This window comes from Alligator sinensis, unplaced genomic scaffold, assembly GCF_000455745.1.
Source record: "Alligator sinensis unplaced genomic scaffold, ASM45574v1 scaffold606_1, whole genome shotgun sequence".
Classification (NCBI taxonomy): domain Eukaryota; kingdom Metazoa; phylum Chordata; order Crocodylia; family Alligatoridae; genus Alligator; species Alligator sinensis.
In genome coordinates, this window is record NW_005842472.1 from 209831 (window position 1) to 226896 (window position 17066).

At 43.8% G+C, this 17066-nt stretch overlaps 1 protein-coding gene across 1 annotated transcript in view; it reads right to left on the minus strand.

Annotated features, from left to right (window-relative positions):
- The window catches only part of LOC102384541 (slit homolog 3 protein-like), a 185408-nt gene that overhangs the window by 166332 nt on the left and 2010 nt on the right, over nucleotides 1–17066 (minus strand). Inside the window, exon 2 of the mRNA XM_025212571.1 lies at nucleotides 16976–17061. Coding sequence (XP_025068356.1) covers nucleotides 16976–17061 — 86 coding nt within the window. The remainder of the gene's footprint in view (nucleotides 1–16975; nucleotides 17062–17066) is intronic.

Genomic DNA, 17066 nt, shown 5'->3' on the forward strand with positions numbered 1-17066 from the left:
CATTTCAGACAATTTGTATAATTTGTTTTTTCCTAAATGCCACATCAGCAGAGCAGCAATCCTTGCCAAACCATCAGATGAGAATTAAATGATCAACAGATAAACAGGAAGACTTACTGGTGTTTCACATTGTGTCAATTCCTCCAAGTAACTCAGGCAAGTCAAATTCTTGGGAAAGGCAGCTTTTACAGTTTCTTCAGTGCATTACTGTAGAATTCTGCTGAATCAAGCCACCTTCTCGAATGACAGTAGAGTCATCACTTACAATAATCCTTCCTTCCTAAACCCCTACTAATCATGCAAAATGCCCAGGCCATAAGCATGGGGCAATTGAATGGTCATAAGGATGGAGTTTATAGGTAGGCTAACAGCATGTGTAGGCAAGTTCTCTGCTTGAAGATATGGAATTATTTAAGCAACCTGTTCAAATTTGCTGATGATACCAAAATTTGGGGTGAGGTGGGCACATTAGCAGGGAGGGAAAGACTGCAGCAAGACCTGGATAGGTTGCAGGGGTGGGCTAACAAAAACAGGATGTGTTTCAATACTGACAAGTGCAGGGTGCTGCACTTGGGCAGTAGTAACCAGCGGCACACTTATAAGATGGGAAACTCCCTTCTTGAGAGCATGGAGGCAGAAAGGGATCTTGGAGTCATCACTGACTCCAAGATGAACATGGGCCGACAATGCGAGGTCACGGGCGGCAGGGCTAACCGGACCTTATCATGCATCCACAGGTGCATCTCAAGTAGGGCCAAGGAGGTGATCCTCCCCCTCTATGCGACACTGGTCAGGCCACAGCTGGAGTACTGTGTCCAGTTCTGGCCACCCCACTTCAAGAGGGATGTGGACAACACTGAGAGGGTCCAGAGGAGGGCCAACCGCATGATCCGGGGACAGCAGGGCAGACACTACAATGAGAGGCTACAGGACCTGAACCTGTTCAGGCTTCACAAGAGAAAGCTGAGGGGGGACCTGGTGACCATCTATAAACTCACTAGGGGGGACCAGAAGGGTTTGGGGGAGACCTTGTTTCCCCTAGCGCCCCCCGGGATAACAAGGAATAACAGCCACAAGTTGTTGGAGAGTAGGTTTAGATTAGACATCCTTAAGAACTACTTCACAGTTAGAGCAGCTAGGATCTGGAACCAACTTCCAAGGGAAGTGGTGCTGGCTCCTACCCTGGGGGTCTTTAAGAAGCGGCTCGATGCCTACCTGGCTGGGGTCATTTGAGTCCAGTTTTCTTCCTGCCCAGGCAAGGGGTCGGACTTGAAGATCTACAAGGTCCCTTCCAACCCTACTTCTATGATTCAGGACTGTTAAATCAATCGCTCTGCTTTATGTTGCCTGGAAACCATTTATAGCATTTGAGGCAAGAAATTCTTCAGCAAAGGTGTTCAAGCAGTAATATTGCCTGTACCTCTAGAGCTGCTTTGATGTGCACACCAGAAACAAACATTACATTTGTGACACTATGCACATCATTGTAGCTTGGAGCACTACAATAAGGGAGTGTGTAGCCAGTCAAGTCGTTTGAAACACTACAAAGAAGGTGTCACAGAATAGTACCTCTTGAAAAGAGGAACTTCTTGGTAGTGCTATGTTTTATAGCACTGTGTGTAACACCTGTATAGTTAAACACAATGCTACAGGAGTTTCTAGAGCCACCAGCCTTTCACAGTCCTCTGCTGTTCTTCCCTTCCTCCACATAGAGGAAAAGAGGGAGAAGGGTTAACTCACTGATAGCTCATTACTGGGCAGGCTGTCAGGAAGCCCTGTTACAAACCTGCTATGTTCATTGCCACTTCAAGGCTAGGGAGTGACATTACACATAAACTGGTTTAAGTGATCAGAAACTGGTTTAAACCTGTAAGAGAACAGAAGTTCAGTGCACATAAACCAGTTTGAAAATGGATGAAACCAGTGTGAGATGTCTGTTACTGCATTCAACGAGGTTTAACTGATTTGGGTCAAACTGGTTTATGCAATGTCTGTCCCAGACCCCTTGCTGGTTTAAGATAAACCAGATTCGACCAGCATCCCAGCATGCTTTATGGGCTGGGCGGGGCTCTCTGCTCCACAGCAGAGCTGGCCCCTCCCTTCTGCTTTCTGGCTGGAGCTCCAGCAGACTGCAGGTACAGCAGGGTCTGCCTGGCTTCCCCCTGCCCTACCTCCCCTCACTACTCAATCAGGAAACCCACTCCCCTCCCATCTCCCACAGCATAGACCCCATCTTCACCAATCCTAGACATATGATATGCTAGCTAATGCCAAGAGGTGTCTCTGAGTGTGTCTCCAGTTTCACTGGGACAGGCAGATAGAACAGTAACTGCTTAGGGCTTTTTGGAGCTAATCAACAGGTCAGCTGGTAAGCCAGGGGCAGGCAATTATTTCAGGTGGAGGGCTACTTACCGAGTTATGGCAAGCTGTCAAGAGCCGCAAAGGTAGCTCCACCCCTTGACAGGTGCCCCAGCCCCTGGTCACCCTATTGGGACTGGAAGTCCCGCCCCTTAACTCCTGACCTTTGCCACCACGAATTCCTTCCCAGAAGTACCCCATTCAGCAAGGGGGTTTGCCATCTCAGAACCAGAAAAAATACCAAATTATATTCTAAAAAGTGAACATTTGAAACATTCATTAATTTGATTTCAAAAAAATATTTTTGTCCTGGTTTACATGCATTTTGTATAGTGTGCAGAGAGGTGACTGTGTATATAATAGCTCAAAATGAAGTCTCTCTCTTGTAGGTTGTGGGGGGTATAGGTTTGTGGGGGTCTGTGCATGTCTGTTGGGGGTGGATAGGTGTGTGGTTGTGGGGTGAGGGAGCATGTGGGTGTGAGTGTAGATATGTGAGAGGTATGGGCTTTTTGGGGGGGGGAAGTGTGTGGGGGGAGGGTGGCTGGCACTATGAGGGGGGTCTAGGTGCATGTGTATGGTGGGGTGTGCATCTGGGACTCACCCTATGAACGTGCGCGCGCACGCACACACACACAAAAACCACAGTCCCTCCCTACACTCCCCTCCCCACCCCCCAGTATTGGCGCAGCCCCTTGCTCCCAGTCCAGCAATACAGCTGGGAGCCATGTGGTGCTGGATCAGGGCAGGAAATCAGGGAAATGGCTGGGGGTGGGGCAGGGCTGGGCTCCTGCCTCCTGCTACCCCTGTCTCCTGTCGTCTTTGACAGGCATCCAGGAGCAGATGAATGTTTTCTAAATTTTTTAGGGGTCCCATGGGCTGGACAAAATGACCTGATGGGCCAGATCTGAACTGTGGGCCATATTTTGCCCACCCCTGTGGTAAGCTGTTTAAGAAGAGTTTGAACTAATGGAGAGAGACTATTGTCTTGCTGATGGGGTGATAAACACGGTTATCAACCCCCTGCTGTCTTGCCTGCCTGTCAGTTTGCTGCAGACAGTATAAAGAATCAAGGAGGGAGATTGAAAAGCCCCATATCAATGGATGCATGCACTGCACACCTCCCGTTGCCTCAGAGTGCTAGCTGGGGGCTGGGATCTGGCAACACTCCTACCCCTTGAGCAGCAAGCGGGGAAAAGCCTGGAATGCTGTCGGCAGACCTCCCTAATCAAAACATCCTGTCGGGGACTGGCCATGCCCCACTCAGCTCAGCACCATGTAAAGGAAGGCAGGGCTGCTCCAGCACCCTGCCCCCAGCTTCTAGCCTGAGCCACTGCAGGCATGTGCCTGAATTTCCTCAGTCTAGAGAGAATGTCTTTCCAGTTACAAATCGGTTCAGCCTAGCCAGGTTAAACTAACCTGCAAAGGTTAAATCAACTCAGGCTCAGGCTTTTTGAACATCTGTCCCTAGCCCAGAGCCCTGGCAAGAGTCTAGGTTCTCAAGGCAGCAGCAGCAGTTCCTACCATCGGTTCAAGAGCTTTGAAAAGAGCAAGGACTTCTGAAATGGCAGTTGTGGCAACAGAATTCCCACTGTTGGGGCTCTGGTAGTAGCAGAAGTAATACCCTCAGTTTTACTCCGTCCTGATACTGTGACTCCCAACAAGAAACAAACATTGGCAACAGCAGCAAACCCTCGATTTGAGGCCAATCTCTACCACAGCTCATTGATGAGTCTCAAGGCAACTTGAGAGTCCAGTCCTTGAGCCACATTCACAGAATTTGTAGGTCTTTACACAGGCGACAGTAAACCATCATTTTAACTCAAGCACCTTTCCTCACCCTCGTAAGTGCTTTTGCCTAACCTGAATCACATTTAGCTACAAAGCCCATGCTCCACCTTGGTCTGGCATCAAGACTGGCACGTCATTTTTGTAGCTTTCTATCCATTTCACAAGAGGACCTGAAGCCATGCTTTGGGTAATGTCATCCTACTACAGACTATACAGAATTTTCTTAGAAACAAACTTATTTCTAATTGTACAAAAGATATTTATTTTCTCATTATAATTTTATCAAATTAAATTATATTTAACTGGTTTGGAAGGCCTCAATTAGAGTGTGTGAAAGAACCTTGCATAGTTCTGTCAGCATTACATTATGGGTTGAAATAAGCCAAATCTATAAGCCATCACATAGTTTCATAACTTATGGTTTCCTTTCAAGGAGTATGTGTTGGTCCCTCAGGGTTACAATTAACTTCCAAACCTGACTCAGTGCAGAACTTCCTTGCTGTCTAAGCAATATGAAAAATAGCCCTTCGTGTTAGCTGCCTATTCTTCTCAATAGACCATCCATTCAGAGGCCTCATGAAAACAGTACAAGACCACTAGTTACTTGTTTCATATCTAAAATATTATGTGGTCTCAGACAGCTTACAGACTATATATACTTGTCTTCACCATAACTATAAAGCCACAACACTGACTTGCACTAGACCTTCATATGCTAAAAATCCAAGAAACCAAAAACAGCTTGGGATGAAATTCTGTTCTTAACTGTACACTGTTAATATCCTGACCCAGACAGTCCCATACTGACAAATCAAATCTGCAAGACACGCAGATGGCAGCACTGCATACAAAAGCACCCAAATCATTTAGATATCTGCTCCATTAATTTTAAGTAATTCTGATGATTTTTCCAGTCTCCATGAACTCCTAGGGAACTGCAGCAGATACAAAATGTTATTACCACGGAGTAAACTTTATGCTGGCAGCTTTATAATTCCTACATACGATGGAGGAAAGAAACCAGCAGTTCAACTTGACAGTTTAAGACCATACCACAATGGAGAAATATATGTTAAAAGATTATAACTGCAATAGAACATGGCCTCACATGCAGAATATCAGATGCACTGGTTCTCTGACAGAAGGGGAAAACTGCAGCCATCTGCATCACCATTTAGTCACCATTTCCATTGAGCTGAGAAATTCACAGAGGAGATCTACTGTGACATGTACAAAAAAAACTGCTTAATTTTGGGCTTCATTTAAACTTCTTGCTATTTCTTTCTGCATTTCATTGTAAATTTTTAATTAGCCATTCCTACTTAATTTCCTACAGCAGATAGGAAATAAGCTGTTGTTGCTTATTCCCTATAAACAACAACAGCTCTTATTTCCTCTTCCATACCCAACATGTACTAGCTGGTTCCATAGACATGTATGTATGTATGTAGTTGTACTGCGTCAATTCAGGATGTCAGCAAAGAAGTCCAAACAGTGGTAAACAAAAATGTAACATATTTGAGGATCTATGTTCCATGAAAAATTTCCACCCAACTACCCACTGGTAATTTTAACAAGCATATATACTTTCATTTCAGAACTTGCTTCACTTAAACATAAGGGGTGTTGACAGATGTAGCGGAAAAAAACAAAACAAAACAAAACAACAGTGCTTTACCAGAAGAGGAATCCCATCAGTTTGACCCAGCTCCCCACCATCTGTGTCATTTGCATGTTTCAGCAGGGCTTTTTGGAGCTTTTATCTAATAGCTGATTGAATCAGCTGCCCCATTAGTGCAGTCCAGGGCTAGGGCAGAGCTGCTATCTGCTGCCCAGGGCATGCAGACATCAGATCGCAGTTGTTCTCTGGCTCCAGGCCATGCTATCATCACCACAAGATCCCAGCCCTAGAGCAGCTCCCCACCCAGCTGTGCACCTTGCCAGTGTAGCTGCGGCTGGTCTCCATGGAAACCCTGGCCCCATGCTGTCATGGCCTCACTACTGCTGTGGTTTCCATGGAAACCAGCTGCAGCAACGTGGGCAAGAGCTGCTGGGAAATGGAACCTGCTACAGGCCTGATTCAGCCCACGGGCCAGAGTTTGCCCACTCATGAGCTAGAGGCTGGGGCCAGCTACGAATGGCTACAAAATGGTTTTACAAATATCTTGAAATGTGAGAGCTTTGGGTAATTATTTAGAAAAATAATAAATCTTTAATTCCTTCCTTAATGTTTACAAAAGCGTTGTAACTTTCATACTTCCATTTGGACATTTTTCAATTATATTTTAAGTATCTGGAATCTGATTAACTTAAGCACTTCATTAATTCTATGATAAAATCTGGTTGTTCCTCTAGTTTCACAAACCACTGCCTTAGAACACTTTGTGCAGCCTCATGCCATCACCAGTAAGACAGTACACAAGCAAATACATCCCCTAATCAGCAAATAACTAAAGCAAACTAATGTTCAGGCACTCTAATAATCAAACTGAACTTATGAAAAACAATCCCACTGATCTGATCAAAGAGAACGATGTACCAGTCACTGAGGAGCACAATGTTGAGCCAACATGACCTGTAACCTTTCACATGGCTCCTGCTCCATTGATCCCCCTTTATTTCTCCTCCCAGCTCCTTTTGGATCCTACCAATTCCCCTCTACGCCCCATTTTGGCTGCTTGATTTGATGGAATGCTGCTGAATTGACTAATTCTGCAGTGTGCATTAAGTGAATTATAAATTCTACTATGCAACTGAAGTTCTTGTAAACAAGATTTGTTCTCCCCACACACTACTTACACCGCCTGCATATCTGGCATGACATGTTATTGTAACCACTCATGCTTATGAAACTATTTTGCAATGAGATTCTGATCTACATTTAGGGATTCATAGGATAATTAAAAAAAAAAGCAAAATTAGTTGCATCAAAATTAAGAATTACCAAAACCCCTTTCAGGAGATGCTAGATCCCAAGATGACTTGGTTTTGCAAAGCTCTATCAACTCAAAAGTTCAGAGAGGTAGATGATATTTAAATATAGAGCAGCAATCATGACCTTGGAGCATAAAGTTATTTAAAAAGTCACTACAAGTAAAGCCCTGAGGGTGATAGGCCTCTAGATGTCAATCTTTTCCATTCTTATCAGCGGAAATTCTTATCAGAGGAACTTCAATATCCATCCATACTTGCACAAACTCAATGGCCTTTGTCTCGCCTCTTAATGCCTATTCCCCACGTCCGGAACGGTGATTATAGAGAGGATGGAGATGGGGTTTTTCATAGATTTCACAGACATTAGGCTGGAAGGGACCTCAGAAGGTCATTGAGTCAGGCCTCTTCCCTAGGGGCAGGAAGTCAGCTGGAATCAAAGGATCCCAGCAAGATAAACATCCAAATGTCTCTTAAAGGAGTACAGAGTAGGTGCTTGCACCACCTCTGGAGGCAGTTTACTCCAGTACCTGGGGGCTTGGACAGTAAAGAAGTTCTTCCTTATGTCCAGTCTGAAGTGGTCTTGGAGGAGTTTGTGACCACTTGACGTAGTCATCCCTTGGGGCCCTCTGGTGAACAGGCGTTCCCCCACATTCTGATGTATACCCCTTATATACTTATAGGCAGTCACCACGTCCCCCTTGAGCCTGTGCTTTTCCAGGCTGAAGAGTCCCATAGCTCTCAGCCTCTCATCATAAGGCCTGTTCTCTTGCCCTCTGATCATGTGCGTGGCTTTCCTGTGGATTCTCTCAAGCTTCTCAACATCCTTTTTAAATTGTGGAGCCCAGAATTGGATGCAGTATTCTATCTGCGGCCTCACCAAGGCCAAGTACAGTGGGAGGATGACATCCTGGGATTTGCTTGAGAAGCATCAGTAGATGCAAGCCAGAGTTTTGCTCACTTTACCAGCTGTGACATCATATTGGTGGCTCAAAATTATCTTGTGGTCAATCCTGACCCCCAAGTCCCTTTTGGTCATGGTGCTAGCAAGTGTAGCACTGCTGAGCCTATAAGCCTGCTGTGGGTTCCTCCCCCACCCAAGGTGGAGTACCTTGCATTTTTTGGTGTTGAACACCATCAGATTTTCATCCGCCCATTTTCTGAGCCTGTCTAGGTTGGCCTCGATCACCATCCTGTCCTCAGGTGTGGACGCTTTACCCCAAATTTTGGTGTTATCAGAGAACTTGGCCAGTCCACTTCTGACACCAATGTCCACATCATTAATAAAGATGTTAAAGAGTATAGGCCCAAGGATGCAGCCTTGGGGACACCACTCGTCATGGCGCACCACAATGATTTACTTCCGTCGATTACCACTCTCTGGGTCCAACCTCGGAGCCAATTCCCCACCCATCGGACCGTGATGTAGCCGAGGCTGCAGTTGGCCAATTTTTCCATGAGATGATCATGGGACACCAGATGGAAGGCTTTTTTAAAATCAGGATATATGACGTCAATCTCTTCTCCTTTGTCCAGGTGATGTCACCTGGTCATAGAAGGAGATAAGATTGGTCAAGCAAGACCTACCCACAACAAACCCATGCTAGCTATCCCTCAGGATGTTGCCATCAGCCAGTTTGTCAAGAATGGTCTCTTTGATAATTTTTTTTCCCCAAGATCTTCCCTGGGATAGAGGTCAGGCTAATAAGCCTGTAGTTCCCTGGATCTACTTTCCTCCCTTTCTTGAAGATAGGCACCACGTTAGCCTTCTTCCAATCTTCAGGCACTTCACCTGAGCACTACGAGTTCTCAAAGATCCGTGCCAGTGGCTGAGCTATGATGCCTGCCAGGCTCCTTAATTCCCCAGCGGTGTAAACTGTCCGGGCCAGCTGACTTGAAGGTGTCCAGCCTCTCAAGGTGCTCCTTCACATGGTCTACATTGATGAAGGGTAACAATTCTCTCTCATCCCATACCGTATTGAGCAGGGCCATCCCTTGGGACTGGTGAAAAACTGATGCAAAATACCCATTAAGTAGGTTGGCTTTTTTCTGGGTGTCAGTTGTTCCAGATGGTTTAGCAGGGGTCTAATGTTACCCTTGCTTTTCCTCCAGCTCCCCACATATCTACAAAAGGACTTTTTATCGTCTTTGATACGTGTAGCCAGTTGGAGTTCAGTCGCAGCCCTGGCTTTCCTATTTTACTCCCTACAGGTCCAGACCAATGCAGAATACTCCTCTGAGGTGGATCCAGTCTTCCATCCTTTATAGGCGTTTCTTTTTAGACACATGAGGTTCACAAGTTCCCTGCAGAGCCAAGGGGGCTGCTGTGCCCTTTTGCTGCTTTTCCTCTGAGATGGGATGGACATTGCTTGTGCTTTCAGGATCGCTCCCTTGAGGAGCAACCACACATCCTGAACTCCGCTCCCCTTCAGGATGTGGTTCCTTAGGGCCACGCCAACAAGCCTCCTGAGCTTGTCAAACTCAGCTTTCCTGAAGCTGAGGACTTCTGCATCGCTCACTGATGTGGGAAAGTGGGAACTAAACTCCCTGACCAGCCACAGTGCTGGGTTCCCACCTGCCTCTGGGCACACCGCCCACCTGCCTCATCTGCCATGCCTTGTTGTTACATAATTATGTTGTTAATTAGGTGGAAGGCTGCCCATTCTTGCCCTGATGCCAGGGGGTAATATCTGTGGCTCCATTCCTCCCCTACACCGCAGCCTAAGCCTCGCAGATGGCATCCGGATGACAGTGCTCCTAGACTACAGCCAGACCAAGCGTAGCCCTCATTGTCATGTCTTAGCCACACGCGCATTCATACAGCTCTCCTCTCACGAGGGCCTCTCACACTCCACCCCCTCTCACAGGGTATCTTACATGCCTCGACAACTTATACCACCTTGCTCCCTCTTGGAGGAGGCCCCTTTGGCCATAGGCTTTATCTAGCTCACGCCTTGGGTGGCAGACGTACATCTTTTGGGCCTGTCTTGTGACCCTCAATTACCCAATTGGTGCCCCAGGGCAGGGGCCAGCCAATTACCCAACCATTGCCAAGCTTGCCCTGGCCCCTCCCAATTGACAATTAATTAAATTTTTAGTGATTTATGTTGGTTACAGCAAATAGCAGACCACTGAATAATGACTGGATCCTTCTCTGTAGAACTTGCTAAGTTTTTCTTTACTTGTACACTATCCAATTACTGTAGGCTCTCTCATTCTCTCTATTTTAAAGATTCACTTTAAAGTCCATTACGAAATTTTTTTTTGTCACTAGCATCAATCAGTTCAGGCCTGCATGGGGATAACCCGAGGCTATTTAGTTGCACCCTTGTTTTCTCACGCCAACAATAAAAAATGTAGTGTGCATATTTTAAATTCTGGGTAATGCCTAAAATAAAGAGAGAGAATTGTTCTATATAAGGGCAGACTCTTGGCTTCTTAATCATGCTTCATTCATATAGCAGATTCTTTTTGTATGAAGCAACAGTTATTTAAGAAGCTCTAAGGCTAGCAGTTTCGATGAAGCACAAGTGCACAAACAGTAGGGCCATGCAAAATTTCACCGGCAGTTTCGTTTCAACACTGTTTTGACTCGTTTCGAGCTCCCCTGCCACATGCAGCCAGGCATAGAAACTACTGCAGTCAAACAGCTTCGGAGAATAAATAATGTGCCTGCTCCTTACTACAGAATAAATTCTCTCTGGAATAAAACCAACGCATCTACGCCAACTTCATTTTTGATGCACTCTCCTCTAACAGAGACAATACCGATGGCAGACTACCTTGGCTCTGCTGTTGACCTAGGATGCCTATTGAAGTTTCAGTATTTGTTCAGGAGAACATCTGTGCACACTCCTAACCCCTCATAATTATTGGTATTATAACCACAATGCTAATCCTCCTGCCCCTTCTGCTATTTAAGCAACAAGCACCTAATATAATAGGCTGAGACCTGATCCAGCAAGCATGCAAGAGCTTTCCTGTGGGCACAAGTATGCCATTTAAGATAATGTGTGGAAGTCAGGGCAGTAAAATTAAGCACATCAAAAGTTGTTTGTTTTTTTTTTTTTTGGGGGGGGGGGGGTCCCCACCAGGATGAGTTCCTTAGACAGCAAGTTTCTCTCAGTCAGAACCACATATGTCTAATAAAGTTGGCACATGGTCTACAAAAAGGAGCCTTAAAATGTTTGAGACGCTACTGCTATATAAATAAATGAATAATTCTTACTGAAAAGAGTTTGTAAAAACTAGAACATTAACATGACAGAATCTATATGCTGTATTTAGAATATTTGAATGTGTGTAAAACACACACTGCAGTGACACATTCAAGACAAGAGCTTAGATTAACTATAGCAAGAACAGAAACGAAGCAGGTGAAAAATAAATACAACTCCAGCAACTCTACTCTTAGACCAAAAATACCATGATAATTAGGGACCTACCAAATTCATGGTGGAAGCAGGCTGCATAGCAGCTCCTTTAATCTTGCAGGTTCACCACACACCTACCCCCCAAGTGGCTGATTGGCTGAGGGGCCCCAGTGGTGCTGCTGCTTGCTGCTAACTGGCTGAGAGACAAAAACAGTGCCATGTTTAAAACCAGTTTTTGCCTCCTTGCCAATCAGTAGCAAGTAGCAGGGCCCCTCCGCCATTCAGCTGGAGGGGGGAGCGGGAGTGGGGGAACTTCCAAGATTAAAGGAGCTGCTGCACTTCTGCTGTGAATTCAGTAGGCTCCTAATAATAACATAACAGAGACCCCAGGCCATACAAACACTCCATAATAAACAGATGATTAAATGCCCAAATTGTTCCTAAATATTGACATTCAAATTAACTACTTAAGCACAGTGTAAGAGTGAGGCGTGTCACTGTGGAGGATAAACTCACTCTACCAATTCAGAACACACGCTCCTTCCCTCAATACCTGATCACCACCAAGTAGTCCAGACCCTAACCTCTTTGCTAGAAATTCATCCAATGTTATACCAGTGTTTAACTTACTTTAAGATGAGTTTGTACATACATATTCTTTCATGGGAGATTCTGGCCACTAAGGAATCAAATGAGCTCAAGCACTACATTTAGAGAAGCTGGATATTGGCCTGAAATAGTTGTAACCAGGTTTCTCATTTGTCTTCCGCTAGGAACAAAAGGCAGGGCAAGGTGGCACCTTAGAAACTAACTGGTTCAGACAGGCTTAAGTTTTTGTAGGTAACAGCCCACAGATGGTACCATGCAGTCAGGTGGATCCACTGACCTTCAACTAGTCAAGGCACTTGTGCCTCAGGATCCCCATCTTCATATTTGTATTGCTACTATTATTATAGACACTGTACAGAGCCCAGTTTCATATTGTGCATTATCAGTTCTAATTTTATCTAAAGGAAATTAATAAAATCCATCACCTGTAACTGTTGCACATAATCTGTTCCGATTCTTTCAGCATTAAAAAGCAAAACAGTGGAAATGATCTTCAGGAGTACTATGCAGATAAATCATTTGTGTATCTCAAATGAAAAACTTCCCAATACACATCCCCATGAGAAATCAAGTGAAGTCTCTATGCAAAAGGTGTTATGAGGCAATTTTTGATTTACTGTAACTTTTGCTTTCATGATCCTTATACAAAGGGTAAACTTACAAACAAGCAGAGAAGATTTTTTTTCCTCACTAAAACAATTTGCAAGTGAATGCCAGATTGCCTCACACCAAAACTGGCTTTGTGAATGGTTTTATCTGCACAACTAAGTTTCAAGTATAGCACCATCTCTCCCTCGTAGGGCCTGAATAGTCAGTCAAGGTTCTACTGAGAAAATAATATGAGGTACAGCCGTGAATACAAAAACAGAGTACTGCTGAAAATGAAGTACACTCTGGCAGTCAGCTAAACATACAAAGTAATACCAAGATGCATTTGGGAGAAAAGATAGAATGTAAGGAACAACTTAACATGGATTGTTAAGTTTCTATCACCGGAGAGATACTATAATGATACTTCATTAGAGTTAAGCACATTATTTGTCCTTGGCTGAATAATAGTTGCAAATATTTAGAAAGGTCAAGCATACTGCACAAATACTTGTTAACAGCTGAACAATTAAGCTGTTAAGCAAGTAGTTCGCTCCATTACTTAGGATACCTGTCATGGAGGTATCCTAAGTAGTAAACTCACTTTTTGGGGATTTGCTCATGTTTCTATGCAAACAGAAAGTGTTCATTTAAGCATGGGAGGGATCAGCGCCTACTTAATACATGAAAGAATCCAAGGCATTCCACCATGTGAGTGGTATACCCGTTCACTGGTATTCTTTAAATTTCTATGGGTAAACCAAAGCCAAAAATAAACAAACCACTTTCTAATTTTTTATAATACCATTGTCAAACATCATTTGTCACGTTTTTCCCCTGTTGGATTTTTTTTTTTTTTTTTTTTTATAGAAGGGATGTTATACATGTGGGCTCTTTTCGCTGTACAAATATAAATCCACTCTTATTTACTCTGCACTTCAAGGTAAATGTTTTCATTTCAGGTATTACTCATTTTCTCTGTTCAGCTATATCTTTACACCATAAAAATAATTGCAGTGAAATCTTTTGCTACTTTAGCTTTGTACAGGAACAAAGCAATACCACTAAGAAAAGGGGACTAGCATAGACTGTTGAGGCATTTCTGCATTTCATGCTGTATTATATAGACTTGATGCTATTATGCTTAAATGCTGTGGGAAATGAAATTGTTAAAACAAAAAAAAAAGTTCAGTCCAGCTTTCCTCAGGATCGTATCGTCTCCGTGGCCACTCACTGCTCTACAGATTGTAGCCCTTGGAAAGAATTACCAACAACAATTTCCTTTCCAAGAGAAGCAGTTTCCAGACTTTATTTTTTTAAGTCTATGTTTCACATTCATTATTAGAAATGGCAAAGCACTGACTTTCCTAAAAACACCAGTGACTTCACATTTCTTTTGATACAGGAAGACTTATGCTGTCCAGTTTTAAAGTTCTGTATAAGCAACAGTTTTTGTTTGTCGAGAACTAATCTCCTTGAAAAAAACTGAGTTACCTTATGCACAACTTGTACAAGTGTTCGGTTTTGGGTTCCTATTCTATACTAGCCAACCATCCTGAACATAGATGTACTCAAAAAAAGGATCCTATCGAGCCTAGAGCCCCCCAACTGCATGATCTGCACTGCTCTCATGTTAGGGCAGGGACTTCATTATATTTTTAGTTCAGCTTTCATTGGATGTAGTTTTAAAACACACAAATTTAAATAATATTTAGCTTGGCCGTAATAACCCAAATATTCTGTAAAGCTTGTACAACCATAACTCTAAGGGCTTGGTGGGAAAATATCTTAAGTGGTAATGTTAGATCTCCTGCGAATTTAAAATGAAAACAAGAAAGCTGACATGTGCAGCCTACAGCTTACCTGGATGGAGAAAGAGCAAAGCATTCTTTTTATGCAGAATTAGTTCAGTGGCACTCAGATATCAAGAAGTACATGAAACACTTCTCAGGGCATCTTGAAAAACGAAAGCTATTTGCATCCTGCTCTTAGCAACAGGAATAGCATTATCATTTAAGCACCATTTATGCTTCCTCTAGTCACAGGTTAGTTTCAAAGAAAAATAGTGAAAGATACTACATGAAGACTAAACATATGAATGAGAATGTCTATCCAGAGATGCCACTGAAATTTCAATGCTCACTACACTGTCAGGTCCCTTGATAGACTCTAGAGTTAATGGAAAAGCTAAGACCAATAGCAGCTGCCAAAGATGACTCTAAGATACATGTGCATGTTAAAAGGATATTTCAAGCCCTGGACAATAACCTAATGTGAAGAATACGTGTGTCAAAAGAAATAACTGAAAAGCATTAAGCAGAAAAAATAAGGCATCTGAATAAGCTCCTGAAGGAATTTGAATGCACAACTTATTGTAATAAAACTTATTTAGTCAATGAAGTTCAAGTTAATGTAATTACCAAGTCTACCTTTAGAAAGATATTGTACTATGGGCAATTTAAAATAAGGATTTGAGATGAAACTTATTTCTGAGAACATCATATTTCTGTAAATATTATGCAACCAATAAAAGACTATGAGTTACAAAATAAAAAATAGATATTCCCCAGTAAAATATATGGACTAATATACTGACTAGACAATCCTCAAAATTCCTCTTTACCTGGCAGTCTCCTGATGCTTTTAGTTAATACTGTACATGAGTAAACTATTACATGACAAATTTGCAAGCTTGGATCCCACTTCAACAAAAACATACATCCATTTGGAAACTTCTCTGTTTACACACTATGCAATAAAAAGAAATCAAAATTAGACATGATATGACTAACAATATAGTTAGTTTCCTGCAATATGGATTCTCAATAGTTTACTCTTTGAAGTAAGCTTGTTACTCCACACAACAAATAAAAGATATACAAAAGCTAGAATAGTCTCAATTTGCAATCTATACCAGAAATTTCAGGTATGGTGTATCCTATATGTCATTTCCCCCCTCAAATTTTGTTCCTTTACACATTTATATTAATAGCAAGGCCCAAAGGGACCATTACCATCATTCAACGTAACATTTGGTTTAACACAAGCCATTGCATTTCACCCAATAATACCTGCTTAAACTCTAACTTGCAACTGAGCTAAAACATTTTTAGACTTAGGCTTCAAGTGACAGCAAATCCACCACACCCTTTGGCAAATCATTCTGACCCGACACAGACCTTTCTAATACTGAAACATTACTTCTAGCCTGAAATTAACAAGCTTCAGCTTCTAGCTCTTGAATCTTTGCATTTTATCTCAGCTAGGAGAACTGTTCTGGGGAATCTAGAGCTGGATATAGAGATACTGTTACTCACTGTCTCAGTAATCTAGGAGCTCCAACTTCTTAGCCTCTTTAATTCCTTCTATTGCTGACTACCTCCCTGAGTTTCAAGTCAAAGTTTTGTTCAATAATCAAACTTAACCCTTTCCAAAAAGTAAATAGCTGATTACTAACATTCAATTAGCATCAAACTAAAAGTCTGGCAGATGAAAATCAGATGAAATGTCTAAAAGAAATCTTTCTTGTATAGAACTGTACCACTGACCAAACTGAAATGCAGTGGGCAGTCACTCCATGCACCATGCTTGGGTTTGTTTGTTTTTTAAGTTCTTTGGGAATAATTAACTGCACCTTCCAAAACAGGTTGAACTGCACTTTGGTGTGTTGTCAGTGGAACCCAAATAAGGAGTTGCCATGAACTTCAGAAAAGCCTTCAGTACTGCATTTCTATGGCACTGCCTATCTGAAAAATGCATGTGCAACATATTAAGCAACATCAGAGAAGCGAACCGCTGCATCTCAAGCGAGCGAGCTCGAGATGAAGTGAAGTTTGTCACCGCTTCTTTATTCCCCTGAGCAGCTGATGCTCACAAAAGCAGGGCTGCGAGATCTCAGGACTCCTCACTCCACTCGCAGCGCTCAGCTGTTCCACAACCCACCCTACCTGGGGCATACGGAGGGATGAGGTGAGGACAGGGTGAAGCTAGGCTCCCTGCACCACCGCCCACCCGGCTTTTTCACTTTACCGCAGAAACCGGAGATGGTTCAATACCACTGCCTAGCCCGCAGCGCTCAAGGCAGGGCAGGAGAGCAGGTTTCCATGGGGATGCGGTCACCGTGCCCGTCAGGAACCAGCAGGCGCCCCCAGGTGCGGCCCCCAGGTGGGCAATGCCAGTCCATTGCCTCGACCCTGCAGGGCTCCCAGCACGGACCAGCCCCGCCGGGGCCCTCGGGAGACATGCGGGGACGCGGCTTCAGCTTCTGGAGCCATCGGCGGCCGGGAAGGAGCGCGACGCTGAACCCCCCGGCCCGGCCCGGTACTCACAGTCTCTCGGCGCTCCGGGGCACGTCCCTCGGCACCGCTCGCAGCCCCAGGCCGTGGCAGTCCACGGCGGCGGCGCTGCAGGTACACTTGT